Below are 19,895 nucleotides of genomic sequence, written 5' to 3'. Positions count from 1 at the left end.
TGTAAGGTGCAATAAATGCCCCTTTACTTGTTTGCACTACTGTGTTGTCGTTCCTTTGTCCCAAGAGCACATGTGAGACCCCATAGTGTCCATCATTTGTCTTCCACTTTGTCCGATGTGTCCCTGCCTCCTTCAAGATACTGAAGAGGTCACTCCAGACTTGCCGAGCCTCTTCATTGTTCTGTGCGTCGATGATCAATTCATCAACACAGAAATGATCTTTGAACAGTTTGGCTGTTTAAAGGGCACTGTATTTGTATTCTACCAGCCGGAAGTGGTGTCACAGAGTTGCCGCAAAAAGAAAGGGACTGCTGCAGGCACCGAAAGGAACCCTCGTTGTAAGCAGTGCTTCAAGATTGCCAGAGCCCTTCCTTAAACCTAAAGTAACAAAACACATCTCGGTTGTGTTCAGCCAGCGACATTTGAAGAAAGGCTTTTTCGATGTCGGCGGAAATTTGAACCTTGAAGCTGCAAAACTTCAGCAGTAAGTGAAGGATGTTGGGGGTCAAATCAGGCCCTGTTCACAAGATGTTGAGTGAAGGTGAGTCAGAAGCACGCGAAGAGGCGTCGAATACCAACCGTGTTTTCATCGTCTTTTGGCACGTCCCCCTACTGCTCGCTGTTGCATGTAGTACCTAATATGATCACTTGTACTGTCTACTGTGGCCTTCTCAGTTAAGTCACTGTTGTAGCTCCTAATCGCGGTGTCATATTCCCTCTGAAAGTCTGGTTCTCGAGGTAGCGTTCTCTGTAGAGAGTCCAGTCTCTTTAAATTGACATTCTTGTCGACAGGGACGGAGTGGGGGGCAGGCTGGCGCGCGTCATTTTTTTAACCCTGCCATGGCTACGTATGGCTCTCAGCGTGGCTGAGTGCAGCCAGTGTGCCCTGTTTTAGAGGTATTCTGCCGCGTGCGCAAGGACTGGGCAAGCTGAGATGGCGTGGCATTGTGCACTGTCTTCTAGCTCATTTAGTGCTGAAGGTTGCATAATCTCAAGTTTTGGAGAAGTGCTGAAGCGACAGGTAGACAAAGCATTCGCTCCGCGCTGCCAACACTTTTCATGATAGCGTCATACCACTGCGGGCTACTCTATCGGCTACGAGGGTGGAGTGGACGCGAAACATAGAAATTGAGGATGCCAGCAAGGCATCAAACTGTATTTTTCACCGCTGACTCTCAAATTTCACGAAATATTATTTTTTTCTCAAACTTGTTTTTTAAGACTGCCTCATAATTGGGAAAATTTTGCAGCCCCTTCGATTTAAAAAAATACAGAGACTGTACTTATTTGCCTAAAATTTCGAATTTCAATATAATGAAGCAACTTACCAATTTTGTCAAATCAAAGCTTAATTGTAATGCAGTTTTCAGAAGCACTCCATATTTTTTCTTCTACGTTAAGGTTATGAAGGGATCTCACACGAGTCTGTACTTCCTCATGGAATCTTTGAAGCCCTTCAAAATCTTTGCAGGAACAAACTTTTTGTAGGGTTAGAAGATAGCGCATGTGTTCGTTAACAATCAGTGACTATAGTTCTATATTTCTTAAGTTCTATAGCTGTGTTTAACTTCATTAGTTGTCAGTGTGCCGGTGATGATTCTTTCTGCTTTACCCATGACGTAGCCTTGAATATATTTCAATTTGTTGACATCTGTGAGATATTGGGTCTTGTTAATGATACTCAAATCGATTCCAATATTCTGGCCATTTAATGGGGTCACCGTGAAACTTTGCCACGTCAAGCTTAGGCAGCTTAACCTGTGCGTGTACTTGATGAGAGTCATTGTGGGAGACATGCATAGTCATTGATTGGAGCGTGGATAAAATGCGTTCAGCATGGGACTATGTGAGAACAATACATTCTTAATGTTGTCCGACGCTTTCAAGCTCCTCTTCAAGCTTAACATCTGTAACCTGCTCTTCTACTTGGTTATCAAGGTCCGTAAGCATAGTTTCCTTCATCTTCAATAGATTAAAGGGACACTAAAGGCAAATACTAAGTCAAGCTAAAGTGATGCATTAGTGCACGAGTATCTAAAGCGTCAATATTATCGCGAGCAGAGCCTTAGTAATAGAGAAATTAAGGTAAATGCAGGACATGATTAGCGAACTCCCCCGAGACATTCAAGTACTCGCCCGATGACGAAGGCACTCCTCATTTAAATTCTGTCACTAGTACTGAACCACTCGTTATAAAAACATCATTCTACTGTACTATAAGAAGAAAGAAAATACTACTTCACCAGTTCTATTACACTTTTACAAAAAAGAACTAACTGACATTACACCGTTGACAACAACGTGGGCGGTCAAAAGGTTTCGTGTTCGCTCGACTCTGCGCCGCCCGCATTTTCGCGTTTCAGTTCTTCTGTTAACGTGTAGTGTTGCGCTTGTTTTTCTGGCTCGCGAACCTCGCACTAACTGCAAGTAGCAGAGAATCATACTTCCTATGCGACGTCGCGGAATGCCCGAACGGTCTACGCCACTTTACCAAAATCAGCTGCAGCGGCGCACCGTACCGCCATCTGTCGGGCGCCGTTACACTCACCAACGGCAGAAAATGGCATATGCAACGTCACCACTCCTCAGTTGGTGTGGCGGGTGATTTGAATTGCAATGAAGGTATTTGGACCCTTCAGATCCAATTTTTTCGTAAGCTAAGTCTTTTCTTTGCACGAAACAAGCGTTTTGAGGTTTCTGGAAAGGTAGTTAAACAGTCCACTTCGACTTAGTATTTGCCTTTAGTGTCCCTTTAAGATGGTCAGTCGGTGTTGGTTTAGTCTGCATAAGAGTTGTCATGTCAATAATCCTGGTGACTGCCACTCAAACAGTAGCATGTTTCCGTCGCAGTATTTCTATGTTGTCATGTCAGGTATCGGAGGCTTCTTGACGACGTGCTTTGTTCTTTGTTTCTGTAGCAGTGTCGCTAAGCTGGTCGTGTCGGTCGGTCGTCCTAATCAGGGAGCTCGCTTCACTGTGAAGGATCCTTAACTGTAGATCTCATCCTGGTCACGGCACCATACTGTTGAAAATGAGAAAGCAGGGCCGAGTTAGAGAATATCTTCTTTATTTGACGCTTGGAAAAGTAACTAAAAATAACGTGGGCGCACTCTCGTGTCCACACTCACTTGTAACTTCTCTTGCAGAGCACACTAAACCCAAGGTCAGGAAAGGTAGTCCATTTTCATGTCGCAAAATACATAGCAAGCGAGTGCTGTGTGATGTGAGAAAACATTGTGCCACGTCTTCCATCATCTTGTGCTGTGTCTTGTTGCCTGTTCAGTATGTTTTTTATGTAAACAGAGGCTCGGTCCCCTCCCAACACTCCTGTGCTGTCACGTGCTGCCGCTGTAGCATTGGATGAAGGCCACTACGAGTTGCTTAGCTCCGCTTTTTTGTTTGTTCTTGTTCTGGGTAGACATTTTATGGTCACCATATTGAACTTTTGTGCAGACCCAAAGACCACTCCCTTTCTCCACCATGCTTCACTATTATCACTCGGCTTTGTGGTGGCCCTTTTTTGGTATTTTATAGTAGGCTGGGCATATATAAGGGGGGGGGGGAAAAAGGCGAGAGGTGCAGGGGAGGGGGAAATGAGCAATTGCCAGTGGGCAACATCTCCTCACCAGGTAGCACTTACCCCCTTCTCGTTGTCATTGAACTTGGGCTTTTTGGGCTTGCTCGCACCATCCTCCTCCCGACTTGGGCTTTTCTCACCTTCACGTTTGGGGCTCTTGGTGCTCTCGTGATGGGAGTTCTGGCCACTGTCTGAAGGCTCTGCAAGTCATGGCAGATGCTTAAACATTTACAGGCGAGCGAACATTACTCTGGCCAGTTTTTTGGGCTGTAACGAGTTAGCTGTACCAAGTTAGCAGAATTATCAGTTCGCTCGTCTTAAACTAGCAAGTGTTAAAGAGCCTGATTTAGAAAGGCTCTGTGACAGTTTTGCTGAAACAGCTCCCCCCCCCCAACTTCCTTTTTTTTTTTTCACTTCCAGATGGCTTCTCATTCCTCTCATTACTTGATCACTTTCATTGATGCAGGACCAAGCGTATGCAGCAATCCTTTAATTATGATGCACTGCCTTACTTTAATCCTTTATTTCCTAATACAATTACGAATGACATAGCGGTTCAGCATCATAAAGCTGGAGCTAGGGCACGAGAGATGCCACTGTACTGCGTGGCATCTGAGAGATGTCATGCAGAATGCAGATACCACTGAGAGATGCCACCATCAGTGGCACTTGCAATTAAAGGGGCAATGACCAGGGCAAAAACTCAGCAGAAAGTGATTGTGATGGTGTAACCTAATATCTTGTGTAGAGAATTTTTTTTTTAATTCTTTCCCCATCCCAATGTGGCCGCTGTCAAACTTAGTTGATCTGCTGACCACTTGATGGACTTTTACATTCTGGATACATTGACGGATTTTATAATCAAAGTCACGCAATGGGCATTGAAGGTATTCAAAGTTTAGCACTGACCACCTGTGGTTCTTTAACTTGCACCTGCACCTACGTACATCCAAGCATGTTCTAGATACAAACCTAAGTACGCAGCTGAAAAGGTTGTTTAGAGAACTCTGGAGGAGTCGGCACGACTGAACCCCAGAAGAGAGCGCAATTGCCCTTTCAACTATCACTGTCATTTTCTGGGCAGGCCTCTTGACTTCTTTTTCTCCGAGTGGCAGTTTGTCCGCGGCCACCTTTACGAAATCAAGAAAAGTGACATCAAAACTAATCTAGCTGGCGCTTGAGGAAACCCGTTTACCAAGAAGCAGCGCTCATTTCAGTGAACACCCGTGTGTGCAGGTTTAAAGGAAACTGCAAATAACAATGTGCAGCAAATTCTGCCAGAGCTAAACGTAAAGTTATAGGCGAAAAGCTGTTTGCAAGCGCGCAGTCCGCCATAGAAAATCGGGTAGTAACTCACCCTCTTTGACCATAACTGAAAAGGCGACGCTTCAAAAGCAAAGCAATGGGAACTGGATCAGTGCTTCAGAACACCAATTCGAAAAGCACAGCGCTAACACGATGACAGAACTCGCACGGCCGGCAGACATACGACGAACGTTCACACAACCACTGCGTATTAGCCTAGGGAAAGCTCAGAATGGTTTGAATGCCGCAATATTTTCTGTGCAGAGATGAACATGCACCTATACGGCGAGACAGCCCTGCGTTTACGCTAACTTCTGGTCACGGAAAAGTGTACATAAATATGACACCATCAAACTATGGGCCGAGGAAAACCATCGTGAAGACCTCACTGCATGCCTCTCTGCGAAAAAGACCCAACTTGACTGGCTGGGCTCGGCTGGGCTGTGGCTCTGCGCGACTGCGACATTGGATTGGGAGCTCTGTTGCGGGTCAAACCCACGGTCAAACAAAGCCAACAGGTGACAGCGCAGAAGGCGCGGATCCATGGCGCAAATGCTTTTGGACTTTTGATACTTTGGGGCCTTTGGGCATTGTTTTGGGACTTCAACCAAATCGGTTCGTGTTGTTTCGGAAAGCCCGTGCCCGCGTTTCTTCGCTGGATGACTTGATTTTAAGTATTTGAACGATAATTAAAAGTGCTGGACGAGCTGGTGCGGGCGCGCGGCAACTTTGATTGGTTTGACGGAGTTTCTGCGAGGCGAAAGAAAGAAGCGAACGCGTCTCAATGTCGCCGTCTCAGTGACTGAGGAGTAGGCAGCATGTCCGACGGCGTAGGCAAGCGGTCGCTGCGCCTCGACTACCTGGACTGTCAGGCACACTCTTCGACCAGCGAAGGCTCGGCGCCGCTCGTAGATCCCAGCACGGTACCGAAAAGCTCTCGCGATCCGCACCGCGGCCTGTACCCGCGGCCCAACCGGCGTCAGAAAACCGAACCAGTCGGGAGCGGCTCCGCGTCCCAGGGGCCATCGCAGATCCCCACGTTTCAAAAGGCCAGTTCGCTGCTGAAAAGCAGTGGACCCGCAGTCGACTCTCCCGATGATGCGCGACCCTTTCCGCCGGACGAGCGACGTCCTGCCAAGAAGCCCGCCGCCGCGACCCAGGCCAACAAGATCACGGGCTACTTCGAGGCGACCCGCAGCACCAAGAGGCCGCGTTCGCCGTCTCCGTATCCTGCGTCTCCTTCCGCAGAGTGGGATGCCGAGGAGAGCCAGGCCGCATGCCAATCAAAAGATCGACTGCAACGTATGTCCTCTCACTGGATGCTGCCCTGCGCTGCTGCAGCGTTTTCCCAAATTGGAGCCGTATTATTGTTTACGTTGATTTCCTCGGTGGAGAATCGCGCCTATCCACCACGGGGTCAAGTATAGGGCGCTGCTGGAAAGTGACATTGGGTGTGTTAACTTCAAGAGTAGAGAAAAGCTTGAGAGAACTGCATCAAACGCTAAAACAAACCAAAACATTTTAGTGAGGAATGCCTTGAATACATCGCAGAGCCTTAAACAACGAAGCACACACCTATGTGGGGGACTCCGGAAATTTGGACCAGCTGGGGTTCTTTAACGTGCACCTAAAGTACACGGGTGTTTTCGCATTTTGCCCCCATCGAAAAGCCACGGTGGCTGCATTTCAGTGGGGGCGAAATACGAAAACACCCGTGTACTTAGATTTAGGTGCACGTTAAAGAACCCCAGGTGGTCCAAATTTCATCAGATCGTGGTTTTGGCATGTAAAACCCCATAATTTAATTTTTTTTTTTTACGCACCTATATGATCATAAAAGAATTCAAGTTTGTTGGTGGTAGCAAAATAAAGTGACAATACCCCCTTCCTTCAGCAACTATCAACAGTCAGTGAGGTACTGCTGAGATATATCTAAATTCATGCTTGTTGTGTAGTGCATTTCACCTCCTTTTCTCACAAATATTGCCACGATGTGTATGTTCTCAGTGTCTTCAAGTCAACAACACAGTCAAACGTACATCTGCTAAACATTACCATTCATCTGTTTTGACGCTTCAAGATTCCAATATCTAGAATTTTTGTTGATCACTGTGCCAGCTCTGGTGTTCCCAAGGGATCCTCTGCAGTCTCATTTCTCTTCACCGTTTCCTTCACTGTTCTCTTCAATTTTGAACATTTAAGCCATCAAGAGTGACATCTCTTTGCATATAGAACAAAAAATGATCGTTAGCTTATGACGAAACAACTCAAAGAGAGGAATAATATTTAATCTTTTATAAATTGGCAGGGCAATGACACATAAATGTCATTATCCTCCTGTTTCTTGCGGAGAAGCCAATGGAAGTTTAGTTGTTGCATTGCAATGTGTGGCCATGTTTCCTTTATGTGCAGCTGTCCCAGAGCAGCCCGAGTGCCACTCGGACAGCAGCTCGGACTCTGTGATGATCACGGACGTGTTTGGCCTGGTTCCGCCACCAGTTGCGGCTCCTGGCCAGGATGAAGACGGAGACCCATTTGAACGGTTACCAAACGAACTGCTGGAGCACATCCTGGCCCGTATAAGCCTGCAAGACTTGCTGCTCATCTGCAATCGCGTGTGCACCCGTTGGCGCGATGTCATCCAAAATCCACTTGTGAGTGATTTCACTTGTGCGTCAAGTCATTAGTTGCTTTAATTGAGGCAGCTGATACAACTGCTTTTATGTTTACTGCAGTACTGCCTGTGTTCAAGTGACAGCATACCTGCCAACTGTCCCAATTTTCTTGGAATGTTCACGAACTTAGTCTCACTCTACAATTTTACTAATGTTCTGTTAGGTCTTTTTTTTTCTTTTTTGAAGCTCTTGAAAGATGGGGTTGCACAAGGTTATTGTAATGGTGCATTCACCATATCTATAAACCAGAAAATACTTGCATTGAGCAAGCTTATTCTGAAAAGTTCTTTAAGCAGGTGAAATCAGCAACGGCAAAGTCATTGTGATTTAAAAACATTGTGCTGCTTGTTAGTGTGTTGTCTTGTAAGTTTGCTGCTGCCTGTGTGCTGCTTCTGAAAGAGCTTGCCATCCTTGCCACTCTTAGCACCGAGCTGATAGTTGTGTGCAGTGAAATGCTTATGTGTTTGTACCTATATCTCCATAATTGACAGGAACAAGTTGCGTGCAGTGTAATGCTGCACGCACACATCGCCACAGCAAAGTACAACATACAGTCGAACCTCGTTATCATGAAGTCTACTGGCTATGAAAATACCTTCATCATATCCGATATTCATTATACAGTTAAACCTTGATATAACGAAGTCAGTAAAATCAGCAATTTGCTTCGTTATATCAAAATTTCGTAGTAATGAAATTTGACCTTTTATGCAAATAAGTACAGCTGCCGATTGATTTTTCTTACACCAAAACGGGTCCAACGAAGGTTTCCAAATTATTGGGCAATCGAGAAAAGCAAATTTGAATGAGAAAACAATTCATTTGGTTGAATTTGGGAGTCGGCGACGAATGACACGGTTTCATGCCACATTGATGATATCTTCACATCGGCGTACAAATTAAGCGAAGCCAGCCACGCTTTCGCGTCGCGTTCACTCCGCCCCCGCGGCTGATAGCGTCGCCCGCACTGGGACGACGCTTTCTGTCAGATCCCGAGCGACCGTGATAACGTGCAGCCTGTTCTTATTGCATGCCGGCCGCCAGTGTTTTTTTGTGATGGCTTTGCTGTGAGCTTCTGGGTGTTTCTCATGTGGCATCATTAAGTATTTTCAACACAGCGATGGGGAGCGAGATTAAGTGCACTTGCTTTAAACACAGAGTAAAAGATTCTAGTCTCTCTGAAAAACTACAGCATGGCTGTTCGATCAGGGTACTGCACAGGAGCAAAGTTGGAGTGCGATTATTATGCGGAAGAAAACAAAAATCAAAATTTTAAAGAGCAGAGTTGGGGGTGCGTATCTTCATTACGTGAGTATATACGGTATTGTCATGCTAATACAAGGCTCGGGAACCACAATATATTACATACATGTGCTCTGCACTGCAGTGAATATGCAACTGCGAAATCGTTGTTACTGAGTGGGATTGTCACATTGGCTTGCCGACTGTAGTCCGACTAAGCCAAGCCGCTGGCCAGAACATGCAAGCTGCGGACAGACTTTTCAAACATTGAGGGGACCACACATGCATCCATACTCTGCTACTACGACCGTCAGTCTAGCCAGTGTGTCTGATCTCATGCTCGATCGTCGTCTGCGAGTGCGTACATATTGGTGGAGTGGGGAGCACACGCACCCATCTTCTCCCACGTACTTCCGTCGTCGCGTGCACACGTTGTGGACGTATCGGGAGCCGGCGCAGACACGAGAGAGAAGCACTTCGCCCTCTCGCGGTTCTCGCTCGCGACGCGCGTACCCTCGCAGGAAAGGTGCAGATATCTGACGGATAAGGAGGCAATTCTCCTCGCGAAAGGGAAAAAGAGATAAAAGAGCGCTATCGGGGGAGACCGGCTCTCTCTGACGTCCCTACCTCTAACCTGCCGGAACGGATTTCACGTGCTGTAACCCGTGAGTGACCTCGCTTGCATGACTATCACACACAACGAGGCTATTTATTACTTATTATACAGAGTGGACTTCCCACTGCAAGTGTGCCTTATTGCCCTCAGCAACAAATGTTGTTGAGTTGACTCGCTCGTTGCCTTATTCGCCCGAACCCTACGTCTCTGCGATTACACACGCTACGTTTGGGGAGTACCCCCACAGCGGTGAGCTTCCTGTGATGGCTTGTCACCAGCCATTCTGCCGTATGCACTGTGTAGGCCACTAAGTGTTGCCAGCATTGCTTCATCAGGAGTCAGCAGCCAAAGTTACAGTTTCATGCCGGTTGACATGGCGGTAACTTTGCTCATGGCTTCCAGGTTTGGGGCGTCACATGCGCGGTTCTTGCCCAAAACACTGTGCAGCAACCAAAATATATGTGGCAGTGGCAGTGCCACAAGAATCGTGCAAGTTTGAAAAATCAGGCGTCTGAAAAAGTTTAGCTACCAGAACACAATCAAGTTCCATTAATTCAACCCTGATGGGGCTCTTGAAATTAGTGAAATTAGACTCGAATTAACCAAGAAGGAGAAAAAAAAAAACACCATAACATACTGCTGATTGATTTGAGGGTAGTAGTTTCCCCAATCCTAACATGTTCCCGAATCGAATTCGCATCCACTTTTTATAGGTTTGAAGCAGAAAAGCAACATAAAAAGGACACTAAAGCTCCTGGACAAAGTAGAAATTGAACATGCACCAGATATTTTAGCATGAAAAACGTAGCATGGCTTCGATTCTAGCAAAAAAAAAAGTGATACCGGCGAACTTTAACTTAACAGAATGGAACTTTATTTACTTCATGTCTGTTGTCATCACTCTCAGATAACACTTTATCGATGTCTATGAAGAACCACAAAATGTCGCCCTCCATAGTGCGTTTGATATTCTGCATTTATCAAGTGATTCGTCAACAATCACAAACGGGATGGTTTTCTTGGAAAAAAAAGTGTGTGTTAGAATAGGGCTTCTGGGGCCTCACACGTGCTCTTGAGACAAAGGAATGACAATACAGTAGTGCAAACAGTCAAAAGGGCATTTATTGCACCTTTCATAAACTAATGCATGCTAGCCAAGTTACTATGCATAGAACATTCACATGGGTGCGCGACAAGTCAAGGAAGTCCAACTCACCGCGACCGGATAGCGAGCGAATATGTTCGCCCCATGCTATGACACCATCGCCTAGTCGTTCACGTGTACGGTCACGTGAATGGTGGCGCGTTCGAACAATCCGTGTTCGTCCATACTGGTGTCCTGCTCCTAAGCCTTCTCGGGACATTCCCGCGAAGCGGGCCGGCGCACGCATGCTGCTCGCCAACTCCCAAGCCAAGAGGGAGCGCCTTCGACCTTTTGCGTCCAAGTAACCCCGCCGTCAGGTGGCATTAGCAGCGCAACACTCGCGCCATCTCTCGCAGTGCGCCGCAACCACACCAACTGTAAAGCCACGTGGTGATGCCGGATTACAGGAGACGAGAGCCATGTGGGGAAAACAACATCGGGGATGCGTGACTCGCGCATCCCCACAGGCTTTACCGACCACAAGCCGCTCATGTATGCTTTGACTGCTACCAACTCTTCCCACACACCTCCTGAGATCTGCCAACTCGTCTACATTTCTGAATATACAAGTGACAGAGGACACATTCGTTGCACGGACAACCCCGTTGCTGAGCCCTGTCACTGGGACTATTGACGAGCATTCACTTGTGGATTTCGCAGCCATGGCTATAGCAGAGCAAGAGGATAGTGCAGGCTCTTTGACATAAGAACAACTATCTTGCATTCGAAGACGTGCTACTTCCCTTGGTTTGTGACACCTCTACCAGTTGCCCTCTGCCTTATGTTCCAGCATCATTTCATCGGAGCGTCTTTGATACTGTACATATTGTTGCACCCTGGAATCCGTGCAACTCAGCGCCTCGTCACTACACGATACCTTTGGCTACATCTGTCTGAACTTTGTTGCTCATGGACTCATCACATTAGTGGATTAGCCGTTCCTCCAATAATGAACCGCTTTGAAAGATTGTTTCGGTAATACTCTGCCTAGATGGCCTGTTACCTTTTTGAGTGTATTAACAAAAATTTGCGATAGGGCCTGGTGAGGGGTCCCTTTAAAGAGAGTGTTCCCAAAAGAAAAGTCTTCACTCAGTAATTCTTTGTTCCCTGAGAGACTATTCCTTTAAAGCGACACTAAAGAGAAAAAGAATTTGAGCTTTATTAGTAAATTAACCTTGTGGAAATACCAAAAAAATGCGACTCCTAGCCCAAGAAGAGGCCAGAAAAGAGACAGGAACGAAAAACAGATGGTGATGCCACCTTTAAGTTTGCACACCAGCTGGCCGTGACGTCATGAATTTTGAAGGCATCTGCTTGGGGGCCTAGTTAATTTATCGATAACGATATGACTACATTGTATTTTAACTGAGCTCAAGACCAAACTTGGCAAGCTTCAAGAACACTTAATTAGCCTTAATGGTCCAAATATGGAAAAATACTTTGAAATCCATCACATCGCACAGACGTACAGACGCTGATGTTTAAGAGCAAAATTCAGAAAATGAAACTTTGTCCTTCATTTCCTCTTCTAATACCATGTTTTGCGGCATATAAGTCAAGTTTTTCTTGTGAATTTTTCATTGGTGCGTCTTATAGAACGGTGCGACTTATGTGCATTTCTTTTTTTTTTCTCCCTGAAAAACTTGTCAAACTCTGATTGAATGCTATGACCACGTGGAGCCTGTTGGGTTGACCTCCTCTGGCAGTTGCTACGGGTTTTGTGTGCACTATGTAGGTACCGGGTTCGTCTCATGATTGAGTTGCCGAGCGCCGCGCGAGGAGGATGTAGCAGCAACGCAACCACCGGCAGGCCAGCTGCGAGTCGACCAACCCTGAAGTCGTTGCATCTACGGATCACTTTCAAGATATGGCGCACGCCGCTGCGCAAGCTACGCTGTTGCTATCAGATTACAAGCCGCCGCCGCCCCCCCCTCCCTCCCGTGCTGCCTTCCCGCTTTCCTCCTTTATGTGCGATTCGGCTCACCGTCGAACGCTTTCACTCGCACATACAGCATACGGTGTGCGGGGATGATGTTATCGCCTTAGGTCTTTATATGGATCATTGTGGTGACCTTGACGGCAGAAATGCACCTGGAGTGCCCATATCATTGCTATCGCAATTATATAGGACTTGAGCGTGACCCACATTCACGAATGTCACCAATTTTTTAAAATCGCTTACCAAATGAACAGGTGCGTCTTATACACCGGTGCGATTTATATACATTTCTTTTCGGAAAAACTCATTTTGAGATGGGGGTGCGACTTACAGAGTGGAAAATATGGTAGTCTACATCTTAGCATGAAGATAATGAAAATAAAATTTTAAATAATAACTTATCTGTCTAAACTGGTTTGGTGTTTCTCTCTAGTGTCCCTTTAAGGGAAAGTTGAAAGGAAGACTCTACTGAATGATACAGGTATCTTGTGTGTTCAAGGGATAGTTTTACCTTAAAAAGTACTGACGGGTGGGGTGGTACAGGACTCTTCAGGGAAGACTTTGAAGTCTTCCCTGGAACGCCTGGTGTGCAGAGATTTTTTGAAGGTTCACTCAGTGCTGCATATTTTTTTACAAGTGGCTGACTATAATCACATTCTGTGCAGTTCCTTGCCAATCGGAAGCGCTACTACCGCTTCAAGTCTGGCCGGTGCAGTGACACGACGGAGGAGGTCCTCGCCATTTGCAAAAAGCACGAGATGGACAGAATGGAAAGATGTATACCAAACCTCATCAGGTGAGAAAAAGTTGCGAAAGCCCCCTAAAGCAGAATATTGGTGCCGCGATTAACGGCAGCAGCTGTTGCTGAGCTTAGCTCTTGTGTTGAGCCCTTTATACGGCTCACTGCCATACGATGTCACTACGATCGACTTGTCAGTACGATAACCTTGCTGCTGTGCCAACTCCGTACCTGGAAACTTTTACGATTTTATCGTAAAATGCCTAATTTCTAGCGCTTGTTCAAGGTTGTCGTATTGACTTAACTATTTTGCAATTCTAGAGCACAGCTCTTAGGCACATGTTCCTGCAGCGAGCGTCGGCGTAATCGAGTGAACAAGCGCAGCGGATGAGAGAGCAAACGCGGAGTGCAGCGAAGAATGAAAAAAGCGGTGAGAGCAAAAAGAACACGAGGAGGAAAGCGGAGCAGGAGGGTGTGGCGAAAGCGTGAGAAGAAAAGTGTAGTGCCGCACAAGACACGCACTGCGGCGACGATGGCTACGAGATAGTGCCAGAGTAGTGTGTGTCGTCTGGGAGGTCTGTCTCCGGCGGCTGCTGTTAATCGCACCCATGCCTCATCCACACACTGCTTCTCGCGATCTCCCAATTAGCGAGGCAGTCGCGCCACACTTCGCTCCGTTTGCAACGTGCCGCATGAGACAGATTGTCCACGCCAGCCAATATATCACGAAATGAAAACATATACAGAGCTGCGCTCAAATTTCGCATTGGGGAGTATCGTAATTGTTGGTGAATTTCTTTATTTGCATATAGTTTAGAGCAGAAACAACTGAGCACTAATCAGAAACAATGAGAGCACTAATGAGACACAACAGCTGAGCTAATTTCTTGGTCCCATTGATTATGTGGGCGTACCCGTGTGGCAGTAGTATCAACTGACAGAACCAATGTGTAACGGCAACCAAATCGTCAACAGCCATTAGGTGAATATTGCATTAGTAAACTTCATAAATATTTCCGCTTGTCTACGGCACAGATCATAGTTGCTACAGCTGTGCAGAGATAGTGCCTGCTCACATTATCTCTACAGAGCAAAGCCTGCAAATGTTTAATAAACTGTAAACATATTCAATAGTAATGTAATTTGTAGTACCATATTTATTCCAATTTAAGGCGAGCTCTTTTCCCAGAGTGCTTAGCCTCGAAGTCTCCCCCCCCCCCCTTGCCTTATATGCAAATATTGCCTTATAGTATGGCTTCACGGCAAGGCAGCACGCGCTGCCGTGAAGCCACGCGTAAAGGCAAAATTTGCATATAGCCCACACTCCGTGTGTTGAAGTTCCCTTCACCTCTATTTCCTGGCTGCCATTTTGCATTTTTGGGGTGTTAGTAATTCAGTATTTCAGGCAATCCCTGCCGAATCTGAATAACTCTTGGCTACTCTATATCGCCTTATATTAGTGTGCATTAGTTTTTTTTCTTGAGCCCCCAACTGGGGTGCATCCACGCCTTATAATCGAATAAACACGGTATTTCTCAACAAATTTTAGTATTGTACAGCTTTCTCTACATTTTAGTATAGCTTTCTGTTGCTCAATATGTGCTACATAAATGTGTTTTTCCGGGGGTGAAAGAAGCCCGCGAATACACCCAGAATTGCCACGCGACTGGTCGCTCGAGGCACTTTGCGTGTATTCACGGGCTTCTTTCACGCTCGGAAGAACACTTTTATGTAGCACGTATTGAGCAACAGAAAGCTGTATCGGGAGTTTTTCACGTTGCTCTACAATTTTCACATTGGCACTTTGACATTTAGGACAGTACTTCTCAAGTTAGATAATTACAATTAGGTAATTAAATGTCAGTAACGAAAAAATTACTGGCGGCTACTCCACTACACTGCAAACAATACGCACTAGGTTTGTTTGACGTAACGCCGTTCCTCTTTTTTTAAATCATGCTGTGTGATAGCTGGGACACTCTGTATATGTTCGATCCTGGATTTGTCAAACCCAGGCTTATCTAATTATTGTCCTACATTGAACAGTTGTAACATCCACTTGAAAATCCCACGCAGCAGTATAGTGTTGTTGTATAGAACATGTGTTCGCCGGCACATTCGATGTATCTAATACTGCGCCGCACCTTGTCCCTGCAGAAGCATTTCTTCTAATGGGGACACAATCTCTTGTGTTGTTGGAAATATTCAATGCCAATGAAACGACACTGTTTTGGCAGACACAAGTGGTGTATTATAACACGTTACACGTGGAACATGTTCGTGCACAATTCATAGTTCAGGTATGCTAATAACTAAGCGTCTGTGAATACCGAATAGTAGATATTGAATTGAATATTGAATGAAATATCGAATGTCAAAAAATTTTCCACAAAATTTAATGCTTACAAATTTTGGCCAAGAGAACATGGTGCTACACATGGTCGGAAGTCTCCTAGCATTGCATAAAAAGAATGTTGCCAGCTATCAGTCACTTAGGTACATAGAAATGAAGATATTGTCACATTGTAGTGACGGTGAAAAACACAGTAGCAAAAACTGTGAGTCACAAAACTAACTCTTTTTTGGGCGAACCAGTGCCCAGAAAACAGGTTACAATCAAAGCACAATGATAGTGGCAAGCACAGTCGGCGATTGGTGAAAATTTGATGAGCGGGTCAAGCGCGTCGGCTTTTATACATGACTCGTCGAATCTTCCAGCAAAATCGCTGATGCCTGCGTGGTACATGCAATCACATTTCACAAGGTTCGGCGACAACAGACAAGGGATAGGACCATTGATAACATTAGAGAAACTTCCGATGCATGTGTGGCATGTCCTGCGCTGAGCGATAACGTTTAACATTTGTTAGCCGGTGAAAAGCGGTCACCCGAGAAACTTCAACAAATATACACATGTCATTATACAGTAAGGTCCACTCTTATTAAAGGGAACACCAAATTTGTATGCCAGCACTGATTACAGCTCAGTTCTGGCATATGAAGGTTTGGAAAATATGTTTCTTTATCAATAGAATTTTTGTTGAACAGGATCAAGTGCATTTTTTTTTCTGCAACTAATGAATTAGTGACGTTCATTTGTACTGAATATCAATGAAGTTCTCACTTTATGAGTGGACCTTTGTTTTGCAGCAATATTTTATTTATTGCATACAGTAAAACCTCGTTAATTCGGATTTCACAGGACCAAGAAAGGTCCAAATTAAACGAATGTTGAATTGTCGAGGGTATCAAGAAAACAATAAACAAATGCTTACTATGTCAACACGCTTTTATTTACTAAATGAATCAGCAAATCCTGTTTCTATTTTGCACAAAAGCAGTGCGGAAGCTGCAGTTATAGTCATCTCGTGACTGATTAACGCTCACAGTGGCGAAGGCCTTGTGACTTCCTTCACAGCGTGGCCGCGGTGCGTGTCTTCTTTTGGGACACACTTTTCACTACCGCGCGCACATCCTGATTATTTTTTCGCCAGTGTTGCCAGGCCACCACTTATTGCGATGTAGACGACGCTTTTCATCCTTAACAGCTTTGCGCTGAGTAAAAACGAAACAACTGTGTGCTGCAACCGCTGTGGACGAAACTGCGGCCACTGTCGACGCGATCATGGATGGCGACCTTCCGGTTCTGAAGGCACGCGGCCGACGCATGCACCGAGTCAAAACGAAACTACTATTTGCTGCAACTGTGGATGAAACCGCGGCCGCTATTGACACGATCATAGATGGCGACTACGCAGCCACGAAGGCACGCGGCCAACGCGGTGCTATGCGCGGCGGTAATCGCAAGAATAAAGGCTTTAAAGCATAAAGGCACAAATAAGCACCAAGCGTTCTGGGGTTGCTGTCATTCCCGTATGAATTCCACTGATGAATATGGGGATGCGAACTCCGCCGCTTCATTTCGGTGGGCGCTAACGCCGTTTTTGCTCATTTGTGGGGTTCTGCGCTTGCCGAGCTCCGAGATTTGTCTGAATTAACTGATGCGCAGCCACATGCATTCGAATTAATGAGAGTTTCATTGCATTAAATAATGCATACGCCAGCCGGGGCCAAAAGAGGTGTCCGATTTTCCGAATTAACGAGGGTCAAATTAGCTAGGTTTTACTGTAGAAAGTTATGCCTTCCAGTTTTTCAACAAAATACAGAGAGAGAAGTGGTTCGGTATGAAAAAAAAAGGAAAGGTTGGCGCTATCTTCTGCAGCCCTTGAGGAAGCACGGCTCAGCAACAAAATACGGAAGGGCGGGCGCAACTTTCTGGCAGGTGTGTTATCGTAAGGGCAATCTGCGTGACAGGTAAAATGACTGCGCATCACGTGACTAGATCACCACTCCGCGCATAGCAGGCGCCGTCCGTGCGGTTTCATTGTCAGGTTTGGCGTGATATGCCTTCTGTCAAAGAATCTGAAATCTAGTGGGTCATGGCAAATTCGCACGACGGCACTCCCCCCTTCGCTCATCTGCTGTCCGCGCAAACGCATGCAACTGGGCCATAACACTTGCATGCCCACTGTGTAAATCCAAAGCTAGTCTTTGAATCGGGTGGCTCGACGCTACAAGTACTTTCTCAATCCTTGTTAAAAGCATCAGTTTGCTTTAACACAGAATATAAATCAGGAAGACAGTCACAAAATTCACGGGAGAACTTGAGGTTTGGTAAAACCTCGTTAATTCAAATTTTGCGGGAATGAAAGAAATGTCCTAATTGACCGAATGTCGAACTATTTATGGTATCAATAGAACAATAAACAAATGTCAACACGCTTTTATTTGCTGAATGAGCCGGCAACAACACCACTGCAGAAACTGCAATTCTCGTCATCTCGCAGCCGATTAGCGCTCGCAGGGGTGAAGGCCTTGCAGATTAAAGATAACACACTGAAACGTAAATAATGGAGGCCACACACAGGCGTGGTGGTGGGTGGTGCTAATTTGTTAGTCAGATCCAGAGGGAATGAAGCCGTACCCCCTCTCCTTTCGTCCAAGACATGCTGGCACTTCAGTGCTCGCAATATTCAGCGGGCAGTAAAACCAGCTCCCCTCTTTTTCCACTTTCACTGTGCTTTAATGAGTTCTTATAGTGAGTCTATAGTATAAGCACATCGGTGAAAAGAGGGAGAGGGAGCCACCCGGTATAGAGTGCTTAGCGATTGAAGATGGCAAGGCGGCCAGTGTCTTTCCATCGGAGAGTGCTGGGTTATCGCTTGGGAAACAGATGCAGTCATAGTGCATCACAAAGGCTCACACTGTCATAGAAAACCACAACGCGTCAGCTCAGGTTCCCCAGCGTCCACCGGTGGAGCAGAAAGTGTCGACAGCCATGCGCTCTGAGTGTTGCGTTTCAGTCGCTGAGCACTGTGCATGCTGATCATCCCCGAGTCTGTCCCTTGTTGCTTCCTGTGATTGTTTTCTGCGTCACTTGGAAAGCATATCGAGTGTGCATCCTTCAGGTACATGGGTGGTTTCAAGGAAAGCACTACAGGCCTCCAAGATGTGCTGGTCAGGCTCCCATACTATGACATCATCGTGGAGGTGCTCCAACTTGTCTTTCGTGACAGCGTCTGGCCTCCAAAGGTGAGCTTTTTCTTTTACCAAAGTTCAATGAGGTTGACAGTTGAGATGAATAGAGTTAGTTGTGTCCATCATCACGGGCATCATCGTGAGGCAAAATGCAAGTCCACATGAAAGGGAGAATTGTCATCCACCTACTTTAGGACGAAGCTACGAAGGAAACCGGTGCTAGTTTCTCATAAAGAAAAATTTGAAGTTGAAGAAAAATCCATCTTGGTCCTGGGATCAAACCTGGGACTGTGGAGCCTGGTAGCCTTTCGGGGGCTCTACTGTTTTAAGCTTGCCGGGAGGTTAGTGGATTGCAGAGTGAGGCCAAATTAATTGGCAACTCGAGGCACAGGGACACTGAACATGGTAAATCAATTCTGTGGAAGCCTCCAAGGTGGAGGAAGGTTAAGAAAGAAATAATTGTGACCCACCTGATCAGTGCAGATGTGGAACAAGAATTCACTGCTCTCCGAATAACCCTTTGCGGGCCGCATTTTTGATTGAAAAACTCATGAATACAGCACAAATTTATTGAAAGCAATATTTTGTCTCAAAAACGCTTTACTCATACCAGCCGTACACATGCAAGTACCGTATTTATTCTACTATAAGGCGATCACAAATATAAGGTGAGAGTGCAGTTGGGGGGCATTTAAGAAAAAATCAAGTATGCACACTAACATAAGGTGATATAGAGTAGTTAACGGATTATTCAGACTCAGTGGGGATTGCCTGAAATACTGAATTACTAACACAGCCAAAGTGCAAAATGGTGACCACATTATGGGGGGGAAGGAAACTTCAACACGTGGAGTGTGGGGTATATGTGAATTTTGCCTTTTGCTGCGGCTTCACGGCACTGCGAATTTCGTCTTATAATATGGCTTCACGGCATCGCAGAGCGCTATGCTGATAGGAAGGCACGTGGCATATTCAATTCTGCACGGAACGGGGAAGAAATGCATTCAAGCATGGCATTAAACTGTGCTCCTCAAAATGTCACTACTGTCCAATATTTGAGTGCTAACAAACCTGCGGTTTAGCTATAGGAGTGATTTCTATTTGGCTGTTTCATATATAT

The 19,895-nt window shown here is 45.8% G+C and overlaps 2 protein-coding genes across 7 annotated transcripts in view; one reads left to right on the top strand and one right to left on the bottom strand.

Annotated features, from left to right (window-relative positions):
• LOC119461650 (titin homolog) overlaps positions 1-5,300 on the bottom strand; it is a 63,208-nt gene extending 57,908 nt beyond the window's left edge. For all 3 annotated transcript variants that reach the window (XM_049671835.1, XM_049671836.1, XM_037723013.2), the window contains exons 1-2: positions 4,935-5,300; positions 3,641-3,777 (exon numbers count right to left, since the gene is read on the bottom strand). In XM_049671835.1, the coding sequence (XP_049527792.1) occupies positions 3,641-3,777; positions 4,935-4,947 (150 nt within the window). In that variant the 5' untranslated portion in view covers positions 4,948-5,300. The remainder of the gene's footprint in view (positions 1-3,640; positions 3,778-4,934) is intronic.
• A 96-nt stretch (positions 5,301-5,396) lies between these two features.
• LOC119461649 (F-box DNA helicase 1) overlaps positions 5,397-19,895 on the top strand; it is a 157,112-nt gene continuing 142,613 nt past the window's right edge. For all 4 annotated transcript variants that reach the window (XM_049671834.1, XM_049671833.1, XM_049671831.1 and 1 more), the window contains exons 1-4: positions 5,397-6,184; positions 7,295-7,536; positions 13,164-13,294; positions 18,706-18,829. In XM_049671834.1, coding sequence (XP_049527791.1) covers positions 5,701-6,184; positions 7,295-7,536; positions 13,164-13,294; positions 18,706-18,829 — 981 coding nt within the window. In that variant the 5' untranslated portion in view covers positions 5,397-5,700. The remainder of the gene's footprint in view (positions 6,185-7,294; positions 7,537-13,163; positions 13,295-18,705; positions 18,830-19,895) is intronic.

Source organism: Dermacentor silvarum, chromosome 8, assembly GCF_013339745.2.
Source record: "Dermacentor silvarum isolate Dsil-2018 chromosome 8, BIME_Dsil_1.4, whole genome shotgun sequence".
Taxonomy (NCBI): domain Eukaryota; kingdom Metazoa; phylum Arthropoda; class Arachnida; order Ixodida; family Ixodidae; genus Dermacentor; species Dermacentor silvarum.
This window is presented reverse-complemented; position numbering and strand designations above follow the sequence as displayed.